The sequence below is a fragment of the Liolophura sinensis genome, chromosome 7 (genome assembly GCF_032854445.1).
Source record: "Liolophura sinensis isolate JHLJ2023 chromosome 7, CUHK_Ljap_v2, whole genome shotgun sequence".
Taxonomy (NCBI): domain Eukaryota; kingdom Metazoa; phylum Mollusca; class Polyplacophora; order Chitonida; family Chitonidae; genus Liolophura; species Liolophura sinensis.
The window spans coordinates 9969903-9986432 of NC_088301.1; the positions used below are offsets into that span (position 1 = coordinate 9969903).

General features: G+C 38.6%; 4 protein-coding genes across 4 annotated transcripts in view; 3 read left to right on the top strand and 1 right to left on the bottom strand.

Annotated features, from left to right (window-relative positions):
* Window positions 1-16530, bottom strand: part of LOC135470395 (ubiquitin-protein ligase E3C-like) — a 63192-nt gene that overhangs the window by 39593 nt on the left and 7069 nt on the right. Inside the window, exons 8-12 of the mRNA XM_064749312.1 lie at window positions 15807-16081; window positions 15272-15411; window positions 14499-14683; window positions 13970-14056; window positions 12721-12875 (exon numbers count right to left, since the gene is read on the bottom strand). Coding sequence (XP_064605382.1) covers window positions 12721-12875; window positions 13970-14056; window positions 14499-14683; window positions 15272-15411; window positions 15807-16081 — 842 coding nt within the window. The remainder of the gene's footprint in view (window positions 1-12720; window positions 12876-13969; window positions 14057-14498; window positions 14684-15271; window positions 15412-15806; window positions 16082-16530) is intronic.
* LOC135469668 (cellular tumor antigen p53-like) lies at window positions 311-1948 on the top strand. Its single transcript, XM_064748217.1, has one exon. It carries the CDS (start codon window positions 635-637, stop codon window positions 1946-1948), a length of 1314 nt encoding a protein of 437 aa, XP_064604287.1. The 5' UTR covers window positions 311-634.
* LOC135470396 (cellular tumor antigen p53-like) lies at window positions 2669-5347 on the top strand. Its single transcript, XM_064749313.1, has one exon. The coding sequence runs from the start codon at window positions 4092-4094 to the stop codon at window positions 5340-5342; it is 1251 nt and encodes a 416-aa protein (XP_064605383.1). The 5' UTR covers window positions 2669-4091; the 3' UTR covers window positions 5343-5347.
* On the top strand, window positions 7936-9188 carry LOC135469670 (cellular tumor antigen p53-like). Its single transcript, XM_064748223.1, has one exon. It carries the CDS (start codon window positions 7936-7938, stop codon window positions 9184-9186), a length of 1251 nt encoding a protein of 416 aa, XP_064604293.1. The 3' UTR covers window positions 9187-9188.

Genomic DNA, 16530 nt, shown 5'->3' on the forward strand with positions numbered 1-16530 from the left:
ACAAACAACTGCAGAAATATCAGTATATATATCCAATCATTCTTTCAAGGTTTCAAACATTTACTGGTCAGGAATTCTACACAACTCAAAGCACCCTGTTAGAGGTCTCTCCAATAATTCTTTACATTATCATACACTACATGATTCTTTCTTTTGGTTTTATTCAATCTTTCAAAAGTGTTCATTCATTTCTTGGAGAAGAAAGTTATTACCATCACAAAAATGTGAAGTATGAAAAATGCAAATGCTTTTCAGGAAAACTCGACAAAAGCTCATACTTTGATCAGCATAATAAGAATTTTAACCTTCTACTTCAATTTGATCACTTGTACATCCATTTAAAAGAAAATCATTAATTAATACACAAACAATATCAAAAACCTCATATACAGATAAACCACAATAATGAGAGAGAAAAATACAGCTCACAGACTTTGATTGGATTAACCCAAATAAATCCCAACAGGGAACCCCAGCTGAATATCTACCAGCTAATTGGGTATTCTTTCCCCCTCCACAAAAAAATATTAGAATAGACTCCACCCAGTCATTCCCTGGGTCAGAACCATCAAAGAGGTGCCCCACTGAGCTGTGAGGACAACTCGGCCCCTTTTCTGTCCCTGGTCTGGGAGAAATGTCTTATATATACTTCAGCACACTGACCACATCTCACTTCTCACTCAGATCGATTTCCAACATGGCTTACTCTCACCACCTCTCTCAACATTCCTATCAGGACTTTCTACAACTGTGGACAAGCCTTGAGGAGCTCAGCCCAGATAACTCTTACCCTACCCTCACCACAGAGGCTGACACAGAGCATAACCTTCTTGGTTCATCCCTGGAGGATCTCCACTCTGAGTTAACAACCGAGGACATACCTTGTGAGCCGGTCTCCACAATTAACTCTTCTCCCACATCTCAGATCGCTGGTCAAATATCCACAGTGACCAGTCCTCTGTCCAGTTCTCCTCCCCACACAGCAACAACCCCATCCTGTCCTGGTCAAACCTCACCTCAGATTGTCACAAGTCCTTCAGGAGAGCAAGTGTATGCCAAACATTCCACTCCTTCCAACACCAATTATCCTGGCACATACGGATTCCAAGTCTCCTTCTCTCCACCCCAGAAAGAGACCAAATCCACAAGCTGGACATACTCTGCCCTCGGCCGCAAGCTTTATGTCAAGATGGCCAGCTCCTGTCCTGTTCAGTTTCACACCAGTCAGCCTCCACCAGAGGGCAGTATTACCCGAGCCATGGCCGTTTTCAGCAAGGCAGAACACGCTCAAGCTGTGGTCACACGGTGTCCTAACCATGTCAGCAGCAGAGAGCACAACCAGAACCACCCTGCTCCTAGTCACCTTGTTCGCTGTGAGCATCAACTCAGTCACTACCTGGACGATCCTTCCACAGGCAGACACAGTGTGCTCACTCCTTATCAGCAGCCACAGGCTGGCTGCCCTCATCTCACCTATCTCTACCAGTTCATGTGTCTGGGATCCTGTGTGGGAGGACCCAACAGAAGACCAATGCAGATTGTCTTCACCCTAGAGAACGACCAGCTAGTTCTGGGAAGAGCCGCTGTAGACATCCGCATCTGTGCCTGTCCTGCCCGTGACAAGAGACTGGAGGAAAAGTCCTATTTACCTAAACCTCCAGCTTCCTCTCCCAGCTACACCACAGGCGACAAACCCAGGGCCGCTCACAAGAGGAAACTTGACACCACAGACACTTTTACCATCACCATTCATGGCCGTGATAACTTTGAAATCTTACGCAAAATCAGAGATTCCTTAGAACTCATGTCTTCTTTATCCAATGATCAAGTCACTCAATACAAACAATGTAAAGTTTCCAAATCCTGTACTCAACTTTTACAGCATGACTTGTCAACAGAGTTCTTTTCATTGCCACAAATTATTCCCCCTCTACAGATGGTTCAATAATTCTAAGGGTAAATACAATTATGTCCATATATTGTTACATTGCTTATTAAGTTTATGTTATTGTTTTCCTTCTTTATTTTTGCTCTTTTTTACATTGATATAATAAAATTTTCATTCAACCACATACATTTGTTTGCTGTTGTCAATGTCATTTCTGCTCTTTGCTCAATTCCATTCATGAATATATTTCATAATTCTTCTCCATGTGTTTTACTTAAAAGTTTCAATGACAAACTTTGACAAGATTCCTGTTCTTACAGCACCAGTATTCACCCATGTCCTGAACATGTCTCATTTCTTGGTGACAAACAGTCCTGATTAGGTTTATGAATTCTTACATTATTTGAAGCATTGTTGCACTCAGGCATCTAAAGGACATCTGGAATATGCCACAGCCATAACAGATTCCTATTACATGCAAAGTGTCTAAAACCCATATGATGGGAAAACAAAATTACCACATAATAAAGCAACTCCAGAGATATCTTTTACATCACCACTACATGGATTTAATGTGTTCAAATAAAGAATACATAAACATTAAATCTTATTCCCCATTAGAGACAAGGCTTCAAAACTTCAAGGGTCCTCTACATGAGAACATACACATCACAACTGGTATTCAACATTTCCATGTTACATCAATGTCTGCTGGCTATACTCATCCTTAATACCTGTGGTCAATCATTAACTTTCAACAGTAAGACTGATATGGTTCCACTTTTCAGGAGACAACAGGCAAGGCATCCTGACCTTTAAACTGTGTCAATGCTCTTTGATCTTTAACATCCAGCTGTGTCATGGTGCCTTTTACATGTAAACACACCAATTCTTAGGTGCTATCACTCTGAAAATGTATTATTCATGATTAACTATAAACATAAGGTCCTGGTCCTCAATTAATCTTGATTTACTTCACTTTTCATATATCAGGTACTTTAAAAAGTTAGTTCTTCAATAAATTTAGTTTTTTATAGAAACTGATTCATCACAAGTACACATCTCTTTACTTTACCACCAACAGTTCACATGTTTATCAGAAACATGTTAAGAAAATAATCAGTGCATATTTGTGATTAAGAGAATGTACATGTTTTGGAAATACAATTTTCCAATTGCTACAAAATACTGAAATTCATCTTTCCAAAAAAAGGAAAAAAAATGAATTAATCCTCTAGAAGTATTTTTTCAAAGACTACTATTTTTCAATACATACACAAACAAAATATATTCAATTCATTGCCAAACAAATTTAACATCTCACCTTTAGAAAATAAAACCTTCTTAAAACTTTTCATCAAATGCCAGAGATAAAACTATTAATTCTGACCACCATTCCTCAACAAATTTTACATTCATCACAAGCAGATAAGCAACACAAACACAAAACCATGTGTCTTACAGATTGCGGACTCCAAAAATCCATTTCTATATATGTACACCCTAACAAACAACTGCAGAAATATCAGTACATATATCCAATCATTCTTTCAAGGTTTCAAACATTTACTGGTCAGGAATTCTACACAACTCAAAGCCCCCTGTTAGAAGTCTCTCCAATAATTCTTTACATTATCATACACTACATGATTCTTTCTTTTGGTTTTATTAAATCTTTCAAAAGTGTTCATTCATTTCTTGGAGAAGAAAGTTATTACCATCACAAAAATGTGAAGTATGAAAAATGCAAATGCTTTTCAGGAAAACTTGACAAAAACTCATACTTTGATCAGCATAATAAGAATTTTAACTTTCTACTTCAATTTGATCACTTGTACATTCATTTAAAAGAAAATCATTATTTCATACACAAACAATATCAAAAACCTCATATACACATAAACCACAATAATGAGAGAGAAAAATACAGCTCACAGACTTTGATTGGATTAACCCAAATAAATCCCAGCAGGGAACCCCAGCTGAATATCTACCAGCTAATTGGGTATTCTTTCCCCCTCCACAAAAAAATATTAGAATTGACTCCACCCAGTCATTCTCTGGGTCAGAACCATCAAAGAGGTGCCCCACTGAGCTGTGAGGACAACTCGGCCCCTTTTCTGTCCCTGGTCTGGGAGGAATATCCTATATATACTTCAGCACACTGACCACATCTCACTTCTCACTCAGATCGATTTCCAACATGGCTTACTCTCACCACCTCTCTCAACATTCCTATCAGGACTTTCTACAACTGTGGACAAGCCTTGAGGAGCTCAGCCCAGATAACTCTTACCCTACCCTCACCACAGAGGCTGACACAGAGCATAACCTTCTTGGTTCATCCCTGGAGGATCTCCACTCTGAGTTAACAACTGAGGACATACCTTGTGAGCTGGTCTCCACAATGAACTCTTCTCCCACATCTCAGTATGCTGGTCAAATATCCACAGTGACCAGTCCTCTGCCCAGTTCTCCTCCCCACATAGCAACAACCCCATCCTGTCCTGGTCAAACCTCACCTCAGATTGTCACAAGTCCTTCAGGAGAGCAAGTGTATGCCAAACATTCCACTCCTTCCAACACCAATTATCCTGGCACATACGGATTCCAAGTCTCCTTCTCTCCACCTCAGAAAGAGACCAAATCCACAAGCTGGACATACTCTGCCCTCGGCCACAAGCTTTATGTCAAGATGGCCAGCTCCTGTCCTGTTCAGTTTCACACCAGTCAGCCTCCACCAGAGGGCAGTATTATCCGAGCCATGGCCGTTTTCAGCAAGGCAGAACACGCTCAAGGTGTGGTCACACGGTGTCCTAACCATGTCAGCAGCAGAGAGCACAACCAGAACCACCCTGCTCCTAGTCACCTTGTTCGCTGTGAGCATCAACTCAGTCACTACCTGGACGATCCTTCCACAGGCAGACACAGTGTGCTCACTCCTTATCAGCAGCCACAGGCTGGCTGCCCTCATCTCACCTATCTCTACCAGTTCATGTGTCTGGGATCCTGTGTGGGAGGACCCAACAGAAGACCAATGCAGATTGTCTTCACCCTAGAGAACGACCAGCTAGTTCTGGGAAGAGCCGCTGTAGACATCCGCATCTGTGCCTGTCCTGCCCGTGACAAGAGGCTGGAGGAAAAGTCCTATTTACCTAAACCTCCAGCTTCCTCTCCCAGCTACACCACAGGCGACAAACCCAGGGCCGCTCACAAGAGGAAACTTGACACCACAGACACTTTTACCATCACCATTCATGGCCGTGATAACTTTGAAATCTTACGCAAAATCAGAGATTCCTTAGAACTCATGTCTTCTTTATCCAATGATCAAGTCACTCAATACAAACAATGTAAAGTTTCCAAATCCTGTACTCAACTTTTACAGCATGACTTGTCAACAGAGTTCTTTTCATTGCCACAAATTATTCCCCCTCTACAGATGGTTCAATAATTCTAAGGGTAAATACAATTATGTCCATATATTGTTACATTGCTTATTAAGTTTATGTTATTGTTTTCCTTCTTTATTTTTGCTCTTTTTTACATTGATATAATAAAATTTTCATTCAACCACATACATTTGTTTGCTGTTGTCAATGTCATTTCTGCTCTTTGCTCAATTCCATTCATGAATATATTTCATAATTCTTCTCCATGTGTTTTACTTAAAAGTTTCAATGACAAACTTTGACAAGATTCCTGTTCTTACAGCACCAGTATTCACCCATGTCCTGAACATGTCTCATTTCTTGGTGACAAACAGTCCTGATTAGGTTTATGAATTCTTACATTATTTGAAGCATTGTTGCACTCAGGCATCTAAAGGACATCTGGAATATGCCACAGCCATAACAGATTCCTATTACATGCAAAGTGTCTAAAACCCATATGATGGGAAAACAAAATTACCACATAATAAAGCAACTCCAGAGATATCTTTTACATCACCACTACATGGATTTAATGTGTTCAAATAAAGAATACATAAACATTAAATCTTATTCCCCATTAGAGACAAGGCTTCAAAACTTCAAGGGTCCTCTACATGAGAACATACACATCACAACTGGTATTCAACATTTCCCAGTATTCACGTATTTCAAGACTGATAATGCTTAAAGGATATTATATCAAATCAGTCTGCAGCTACACTTTCCTGACAACACATCATAACAGCTTATTAAACATCAATCAGCCACTACTGAGTTCAATATCCAGTCAGAAAGTCAATCCACTTAATATCCCATCTTGTCTTTACCACAACTGGAACCACAGAACCCCACGCTATTAAAGGTCAATCTAAATACAAATTGTTGTACCCAGTAATTGGTGTTCAACAACCACATGTGGTACAGTTCTGTTATACATGCATGTATGCAAACACCAAACAGTGTCTGACACTTTAACTCATCACACATTGATATGTAGTACCCAAGTGTGATATGGTGGTGCCAGTTATGTATAGACAGCAGACAATATCTTCAGCCATTTCTTACAGGGCAATCTTCTTAACAGTGATTGGTGTTAAACTTACAGCCAAGTGAGATGGCTGGTACCAAGAAGTATATACATCAATGTCTGCTGGCTATACTCATCCTTAATACCTGTGGTCAATCATTAACTTTCAACAGTAAGACTGATATGGTTCCACTTTTCAGGAGACAACAGGCAAGGCATCCTGACCTTTAAACTGTGTCAATGCTCTTTGATCTTTAACATCCAGCTGTGTCATGGTGCCTTTTACATGTAAACACACCAATTCTTAGGTGCTATCACTCTGAAAATGTATTATTCATGATTAACTATAAACATAAGGTCCTGGTCCTCAATTAATCTTGATTTACTTCACTTTTCATATATCAGGTACTTTAAAAAGTTAGTTCTTCAATAAATTTAGTTCTTTATAGAAACTGATTCATCACAAGTACACATCTCTTTACTTTACCACCAACAGTTCACATGTTTATCAGAAACATGTTAAGAAAATAATCAGTGCATATTTGTGATTAAGAGAATGTACATGTTTTGGAAATACAAGTTTCCAATTGCAAAAAACGGAAAAAAAATGAATTAATCCTCTAGAAGTATTTTTTCAAAGACCACTATTTTTCAATACATACACAAACAAAATATATTCAATTCATTGCCAAACAAATTTAACATCTCACCTTTAGAAAATAAAACCTTCTTAAAACTTTTCATCAAATGCCAGAGATAAAACTATTAATTCTGACCACCATTCCTCAACAAATTTTACATTCATCACAAGCAGATAAGCAACACAATCACAAACCATGTGTCTTACAGATTGCAGACTCCAAAAATCCATTTGTATACATGTACACCCTAACAAACAACTGCAGAAATATCAGTATATATATCCAATCATTCTTTCAAGGTTTCAAACATTTACTGGTCAGGAATTCCACACAACTCAAAGCCCCCTGTTAGAGGTCTCTCCAATAATTCTTTACATTATCATACACTACATGATTCTTTCTTTTGGTTTTATTAAATCTTTCAAAAGTGTTCATTCATTTCTTGGAGAAGAAAATTATACTATCACAAAAATGTGAAGTATGAAAAATGCAAATGCTTTGTCAGGAAAACTCGACAAAAACTCATACTTTGATTAGCATAATAAGAATTTTAACCTTCTACTTCAAGTTGATCACTTGTACATTCATTTAAAAGAAAATCATTATTTAATACACAAACAATATCAAAAACCTCATATACAGATAAACCACAATAATGAGAGAGAAATACAGCTCACAGACTTTGATTGGATTAACCCAAATAAATCCCAGCAGGGAACCCCAGCTGAATATCTACCAGCTAATTGGGTATTCTTTCCCCCTCCACAAAAAAATATTAGAATAGACTCCACCCAGTCATTCCCTGGGTCAGAACCATCAAAGAGGTGCCCCACTGAGCTGTGAGGACAACTCGGCCCCTTTTCTGTCCCTGGTCTGGGAGAAATGTCTTATATATACTTCAGCACACTGACCACATCTCACTTCTCACTCAGATCGATTTCCAACATGGCTTACTCTCACCACCTCTCTCAACATTCCTATCAGGACTTTCTACAACTGTGGACAAGCCTTGAGGAGCTCAGCCCAGATAACTCTTACCCTACCCTCACCACAGAGGCTGACATAGAGCATAACCTTCTTGGTTCATCCCTGGAGGATCTCCACTCTGAGTTAACAACCGAGGACATACCTTGTGAGCTGGTCTCCAAAATGAACTCTTCTCCCACATCTCAGACTGCTGGTCAAATATCCACAGTGACCAGTCCTCTGCCCAGTTCTCCTACCCACATAGCAACAACCCCATCCTGTCCTGGTCAAACCTCACCTCAGATTGTCACAAGTCCTTCAGGAGAGCAAGTGTATGCCAAACATTCCACTCCTTCCAACACCAATTATCCTGGCACATACGGATTCCAAGTCTCCTTTTCTCCACCTCAGAAAGAGACCAAGTCCACAAGCTGGACATACTCTGTCCTCGGCCACAAGCTTTATGTCAAGATGGCCAGCTCCTGTCCGGTCCAGTTTCACACCAGTCAGCCTCCACCAGAGGGCAGTATTATCCGAGCCATGGCCGTTTTCAGCAAGGCAGAACACGCTCAAGGTGTGGTCACACGGTGTCCTAACCATGTCAGCAGCAGAGAGCACAACCAGAACCACCCTGCTCCTAGTCACCTTGTTCGCTGTGAGCATCAACTCAGTCACTACCTGGACGATCCTTCCACAGGCAGACACAGTGTGCTCACTCCTTATCAGCAGCCACAGGCTGGCTGCCCTCATCTCACCTATCTCTACCAGTTCATGTGTCTGGGATCCTGTGTGGGAGGACCCAACAGAAGACCAATGCAGATTGTCTTCACCCTAGAGAACGACCAGCTAGTTCTGGGAAGAGCCGCTGTAGACATCCGCATCTGTGCCTGTCCTGCCCGTGACAAGAGGCTGGAGGAAAAGTCCTATTTACCTAAACCTCCAGCTTCCTCTCCCAGCTACACCACAGGCGACAAACCCAGGGCCGCTCACAAGAGGAAACTTGACACCACAGACACTTTTACCATCACCATTCATGGCCGTGATAACTTTGAAATCTTACGCAAAATCAGAGATTCCTTAGAACTCATGTCTTCTTTATCCAATGATCAAGTCACTCAATACAAACAATGTAAAGTTTCCAAATCCTGTACTCAACTTTTACAGCATGACTTGTCAACAGAGTTCTTTTCATTGCCACAAATTATTCCCCCTCTACAGATGGTTCAATAATTCTAAGGGTAAATACAATTATGTCCATATATTGTTACATTGCTTATTAAGTTTATGTTATTGTCTTCCTTCTTTATTTTTGCTCTTTGTTACATTGACATAATAAAATTTTCATTCAACCACATACACTTGTTTGCTGTTGTCAATGTCATTTCTGCTCTTTGCTCAATTCCATTCATGAATATATTTCATAATCTTTCTCCATGTGTTTTACTTAAAAGTTTCAATGACAAACTTTGACAAGATTCCTGTTCTTACAGCACCAGTATTCACCCATGTCCTGAAAATGTCTCATTTCTTAGTGACAAACAGTCCTGATTAGGTTTATGAATTCTTACATTATTTGAAGCATTGTTGCATTCAGGCATCTAAAGGACATCTGGAATATGCCACAGCCATAACAGATTCCTATTACATGCAAAGTGTCTAAAACCTATAAGATGGGAAAACAAAATTACCACATAATAAAGCAACTCCAGAGATATCTTTTACATCATCACTACATGGATTTACTGTGTTCAAATAAAGAATACATAAACATTAAATCTTATTCCCCATTAGAGACAAGGCTTCAAAACTTAACGGTCCTCTACATGAGAATATACACATCGCAACTGGTATTCAACATTTCCAGGTATTCACATGTTTCAAGACTGATAATGCTTAACAGATATTGTACCAAATCAGTCTGCAGCCACACTTTCCTGACAACACATCACAACAGGTTATTAAACATCAATCATCCACTGCTGAGTTCAATATCCAGTCAGAAAGTCAATCCACTTAATATCCCATCTTGTCTTTACCACAACTGGAACCACAGAACCCCACGCTATTAAAGGTCAATCTAAATACAAATTGTTGTACCCAGTAACTGGTGTTCAACAACCACAAATGGTACAGTTCTGTTATATATGCATGTATACAAACACCAAACAGTGTCTGACACTTTAACTCATCACACATTGATATGTAGTGCCCAGGTGTGATATGGTGGTGCCAGTTATGTATAGACAGCAGACAATATCTTCAGCCATTTCTTACAGGGCAATCTTCTTACCAGTGATTGGTGTTAAACTTACAGCCAAGTGAGATGGCTGGTACTAAGAAGTATATACATCAATGTCTGCTGGCTATACTCATCCTTAATACCTGTGGTCAATCATTAACTTTCAACAGTAAGTCTGATATGGTTCCACTTTTCAGGAGACAACAGGCAAGGCATGCTTCATTACATGTAAACACACCAATTCTTAGGTGCTATCACTCTGAAAATGTATTATTCATGATTAACTATAAACATAAGGTCCTGGTCCTCAATTAATCTTGATTTACTTCACTTTTCATATATCAGGTACTTTAAAAAGTTAGTTCTTCAATAAATTTAGTTCTTTATAGAAACTGATTCATCACAAGTACACATCTCTTTACTTTACCACCAACAGTTCACATCTTTATCAGAAACATGTTAAGAAAATAATCAGTGCATATTTGTGATTAAGAGAATGTACATGTTTTGGAAATACAAGTTTCCAATTGCAAAAAACGGAAAAAAAATGAATTAATCCTCTAGAAGTATTTTTTCAAAGACTACTATTTTCCAATACATACACAAACAAAATATATTCAATTCATTGCCAAACAAATTTAACATCTCACCTTTAGAAAATAAAACCTTATTAAAACTTTTCATCAAATGCCAGAGATAAAACTATTACTTCTGACCACCATTCCTCAACAAATTTTACATTCATCACAAGCAGATAAGCAACACAATCACAAACCATGTGTCTTACAGATTGCGGACTCCAAAAATCCATTTGTATACATGTACACCCTAACAAACAACTGCAGAAATATCAGTATATATATCCAATCATTCTTTCAAGGTTTCAAACATTTACTGGTCAGGAATTCTACTGAACTCAAAGCCCCCTGTTAGAGGTCTCTCCAATAATTCTTTACATTATCATACACTACAGAAGCGTTTCTTTGGTTTTATTAAATCTTTCCACAGTGTTCATTCACTTCTTTGAAAAGAAATTATTACCATCACAAAATTTTGAAGTATGAAAAATGCGAATGCTTTTTAAGAAAACTCGACAAAAACTCATACTTTGATTAGCATAATAAGAATTTTAAGATTCTACTTCAATTTGATCACTTGTACATTCATTTAAAAGAAAATCATTACTTTATACACAAACAACGTCAAAACCTCATATACAGATAAACCACAATAATGAGAGAGAAAAATACAGCTCAAGGACTTTGACTGTATTAACCCAAATAAATCCCAGCAGGGAACCCCAGCTGAATATCTACCAGCTAATTGAGTATTCTTTCACCCTCCACAAAAATATTAGAACATACTCCACTTTTCATTGTCACAAATTATCCCCCCTGTACAAATCGTTGAGTACCTCACTAATGAATTGCACTTTGCACTTGTTTATAAACATGTTGATGTTAAGTTTATCTACCAGCTAATTGGGTATTCATTCACCCTCCACAAAAATATGAGAACATACTCCACTTTTCATTGTCACAAATTATCCCCCCTGTACAAATCGTTGAGTACCTCACTAATGAATTGCACTTTGCACTTGTTTATAAAGATGTTGATGTTAAGTTTGTGTTAATATATTGAAGTACATGTGTCCATTAGTGAATATGTGTATGAATAATGTTATAAATGATCTCTCAGAAGGGAGAAACATAAGTCTGTGCCCAGCTGTTCAAAAGTGTATTAAGAATTAAGACTGGCGTGAGCTTTAGTCCAGACTTAGGTGTCATTCACTTTGTATTAGAATGAGACTGGTATTAAAGTTTAGGTCTGGCTTAACTTTAATACACTTTTGAACAACTGGCCCCAGGGTTCAACTGAAACTATTTTTCACTGGCATAGTTGATGTTTTACAGCCTTTTGATCATTATTGTTACACTTACAGTACAGAGTAAACAACAATATACAAACATATCAGATTAGTTATTTATTCGATATGTGTTTCATGCCAAATTCAAGAATATTTCACTTTATGCTAAGAGGACAGTACATTAAAGGAATAGTGCTAAATAAGCTCAGTATTAAATGTGAATCACATCTCTACTGTTTAAACAATATACTGATCAAAATGGGGGATAAATGTCTTTTTACTTGTCTGAAACAGTGGTGATTTGAAGAAAGATGTTACTGGTTAAGTGTCCTTAGGTCTTGTATAATCTTTATATACAAGAAGGCACTGAATATGTGTAATGGGAACCATGAAGAGTACGCTGTTAAGCCAATATCTGTGTACAGGGGAGGGTACATCCATGGACACTATTAATCTCTGTTTACTCACAAGGACTGGCTTGGTGATTTTACAACAAAAGGCATGGCCTGCAGAAAATCACGGATGGATATAAAAATTTTACACTAAGTGAAAAGTAAATTTGAACTTTCTCAAAAAATACAGGAAAACAGGCCCGATACTGTAAACCGAGTTCAGCATCAAAGCACATGACAAAATGGGGAAAGTAAAACGTTCTCACCTTTGAATCCCCCATAGAACTCAGCATCGTGTAGTGTGAGAAGCGAGTGGCTGAACAGAGAGCAGAATACTGATAACATGGGGATGATTCTCTCCACATCATGTGGGGACATCTGCAACCCTCCTGATAACATTTGTAACAGACGGGTTTGTGATCTGTAACACCAGAAACAAGATGAATGTAACAAAGACAACCATCCAGATAACATTTGTAAATCTCCTAACATTTGCAACAGATGGGTCTGAGACCTGTAAGAGTGATAAGCGAATGTAACCGTTCTGGTAACACATGTAAGATACATATTTGGGATCTGTAAATAATATGTGGTACAGGCCAACTGTAAAATTACAACATACACACCTGTGGGGAAGATCTTGAGATAATCTTCCCTCCATGGCATTCAGGCCCTAAGAACACGATGGTGCCAAAACCAAAAGAAACCATTCTGACTGATTGCTTACCGAAAGCTGAATGACTCTGATGAGATATTCTTCATTTTTGATTTTTTTTTTTTTTTTTTTTTTTTTTTTTTTTTTTGATTGGTGTTTTACGCCGTACTCAAGAATATTTCACTTATACGACGGCGGCCAGCATTATGGTGGGTGGAAACCGGGCAGAGCCCGGCGGAAACCCACGACCATCCGCAGGTTGCTGGCAGACCTTCCCACGTACGGCCGGGGAGGAAGCCAGCATGAGCTGGTCTTGAACTCACAGCGACCGCATTGGTGAGAGGCTTCTGGGTCACTACGCTGCGCTAGCGCGCTAACCGACTGAGCCACGGAGGCCCCTCTTCATTTTTGAATGTTAAATTGATTTCTTTTATGTTTCAGCAGCTTCCTGACCACACCAGACCTATTTAACCTACTTTTTACTGACTTAAATACTTAGATAAAACATTGATTATTTCCTATTCTTACCGATATGTACATACTCTAATTACCCAACCTTTTTGCATACGAAAGAACAACTTACAGTTGAATTTATGCACATCTGGATTTTAGAGACAAAACTACATTGGTTGGATTAGCCAGTTTCAAGGCTACACAAAAAGTGACATTTTATCAGTCAACACAGATTAATGCCTTCAGAACATGCCTGAATAAACACCTAGCAAACATGCAAAAAGATTGAAGCATTACAGTAAGAGCGTTTTGCTCCCATTTTTATCCCAGGAGTGGTTTGTCCACATACATGTAAAAAAGTTAAAAGTAAACAAAGCTTCATTAAAAATCAACTTGTGAAAACTTACCCAGTCACAGATGCTGCAGAGACAGACAGACAACTCTCCCAAAGATGTTTTATGAAACTGGCATTATATGCTAAAGTGTAAAGCAACCTGAAACATCAAATATTTTCATATTTCACATAATAATGTGACGAAACCAGAAAGGAAATCATCATATTTATCAGGATCAGATACATGACAATGTAAATAAAATTTGACTGCAGCAATGATTGGGATCATTTGAGCCATGTCATTGTGGCATGTCATACTGATTACTGATATTTATTTGATTGCTGTATCACAGTCAAGAATAGTTAACACATATGATGGGTGAAGAAATATGTGTGAAGCCCAGAGGAAACCACACCCCATCTTCATGTTGCTGTCTCTAACAGACAAATTTCTGGACAAAAACATTGCGCTGTTTGAACATGTGGCGACACTGGTAAATGGTTATATATTTGAAATGGCATCACCCCTCCAGACTCCTACATGTACAACACAGATGTCACTCAAAATAACAAAAACAGCAGTGTTCATTGAAGAAACTGACCTTGTTTTATGCACTGGAAGTCTTTGTACAGCGAGTAAGCAATGGCATATTGTACAGACAGCAGTGAAGGTAGCGGGCTCAGGATAATGCACAGTAGAGAACATCACAGCCTTAACGAGATCTTGAGAGTTGAGTAATCTCAAGCAGTCCTCTCTTAAGTCTTCCACACTGCTGTAGGAGACAACCTGAAAACACATTATCAGTGTTCCAACATTCATAAGCATGATCACACAGACTCAAATCTCTTTATTCCTTTGTAGGAATACTTAATACACACACAACAACTGGAAATCACATATTCACGTCAGCAAAATTTACATGCAAGATGACGAGAAATCACACTATATTCAACCAATAACATTTTCATACATAAATATACAGAATCATAACATGTACATGTAGGGACTGGATCCACAAAGCTACAATAGGTCAAGTTGATATTAACTATTACTTCTGTAACTGTTAATGGGCTGGAAAATGCAAAAACCATCAACCAATATCTACCAATATCCTCATAAATGCACTAATTCATACCACATGTACATATTTCATTGCTTTGTGATAAACACACTTTCTTCTACCTCCTGCTTCATGCTGGATTCCTCTCCGGCCGTACGTGGGGAGGTCTGCCGTCAACTTACAGATGGTCGTGGGTTTTTTTAGGGTTCTGCTCGGTTTTCTCTCACCATAATGCTGGCTGCCGTCGTCTAAGTGAAATATTCTAGAGTACGGCGTAAAACACCAATCAAATAAATAAATAAATAAATAAATACCTCCTGATCTATCACCATGCCTTCATCTTCACTGTCAGATTCTCCCTGGTCCATCTGTGCACCACGAGGAGGGGGTAACTCCATCACCAATGTCTTTAGCACAAGCACATACTGTAACATCTCTCTTGGAGTGAGGTTCTCTGTATGACAGATGAAGATAACAATCATAACAAAAACGATGTTATGATTAAACTTTTGTAATAGCCAACAATAGCCCGTACTACTGGAATTATGGGAAAATGATGAACTGTCAGGCAGTTTATCTTGTAAAAGGTGAATTAGGAATATACAAATAGGAATGTTTCATTTATAGAGTATACAAGTTCCATAAAGGGTGGAATTGGACTGTCAGTCCTATGAAACCATACCAGTTCAATATTTAATCAAACAGTGTAACTTAGGCATAACAAACAACACACACCATACATCTAAATACAGTATTTTGTGTCACCAGCAGAGCACAATACTTTATTGTCCAACACATAAGTTAAAAGTCAGATCATCCCTGTGAAGCCAGCATGTTCAGTGTACATACGTAGTCCCTTTTCTCCCAGGGTGAGTAGAGCACAAAGCAGCCAGGGTGTGAGTGGTAGAGCAGTAGTGGTGTTAAGTCTGGCTGAGGTCCCTGTCCACTTCTCCATGGATTCACTAGGGGATTCCCCAGGGCTTTCTGATATAAGAGCCTGGATCAGTTCTACCAAAGGGAATGGATAGCGGCCATATGCCATAGCAGGCAGAAGGAAGTGTCCAATCTGTTCAGTGTAGGACGGGCACAGGAGAGCTTTACACACTGCCTTCAGAACGGACTGACTGAAAAACACAAGAACGATCTGGAATCCATGATTTTAATTAATGGAATTAGAACCTGAACACCTATCATTAGGAAAATAAGCTATTGTCACTCACCAATGGTGTCTGACCCTTCACTGCACAGCTATAAAGGGCAGTAGTGGTGTGGTCTGTCACAATTTTTTAAGGATGCTCTTGTTTTGTTTTCGTTTTTTGAGTGAATAAAACAGGAAGAACATTAGCACAAGTAAATTTAACCAATGAAACCAATACGCATTCCAGGACTTTTTTTTTTTTTTTTTTAAATATGGATTCACTCAGAAATGACGTATTAAGCAACATAATTTACCTGAATGTTTTACAATGATACGGTATGGAGCAAAAGATGATCTTAAATTTCACCCATTACTCGCTTGCACATTTTGCCTAATTCTTTTAAACTGATCTCAAAAAGGTGTTTGAGGTTTGTT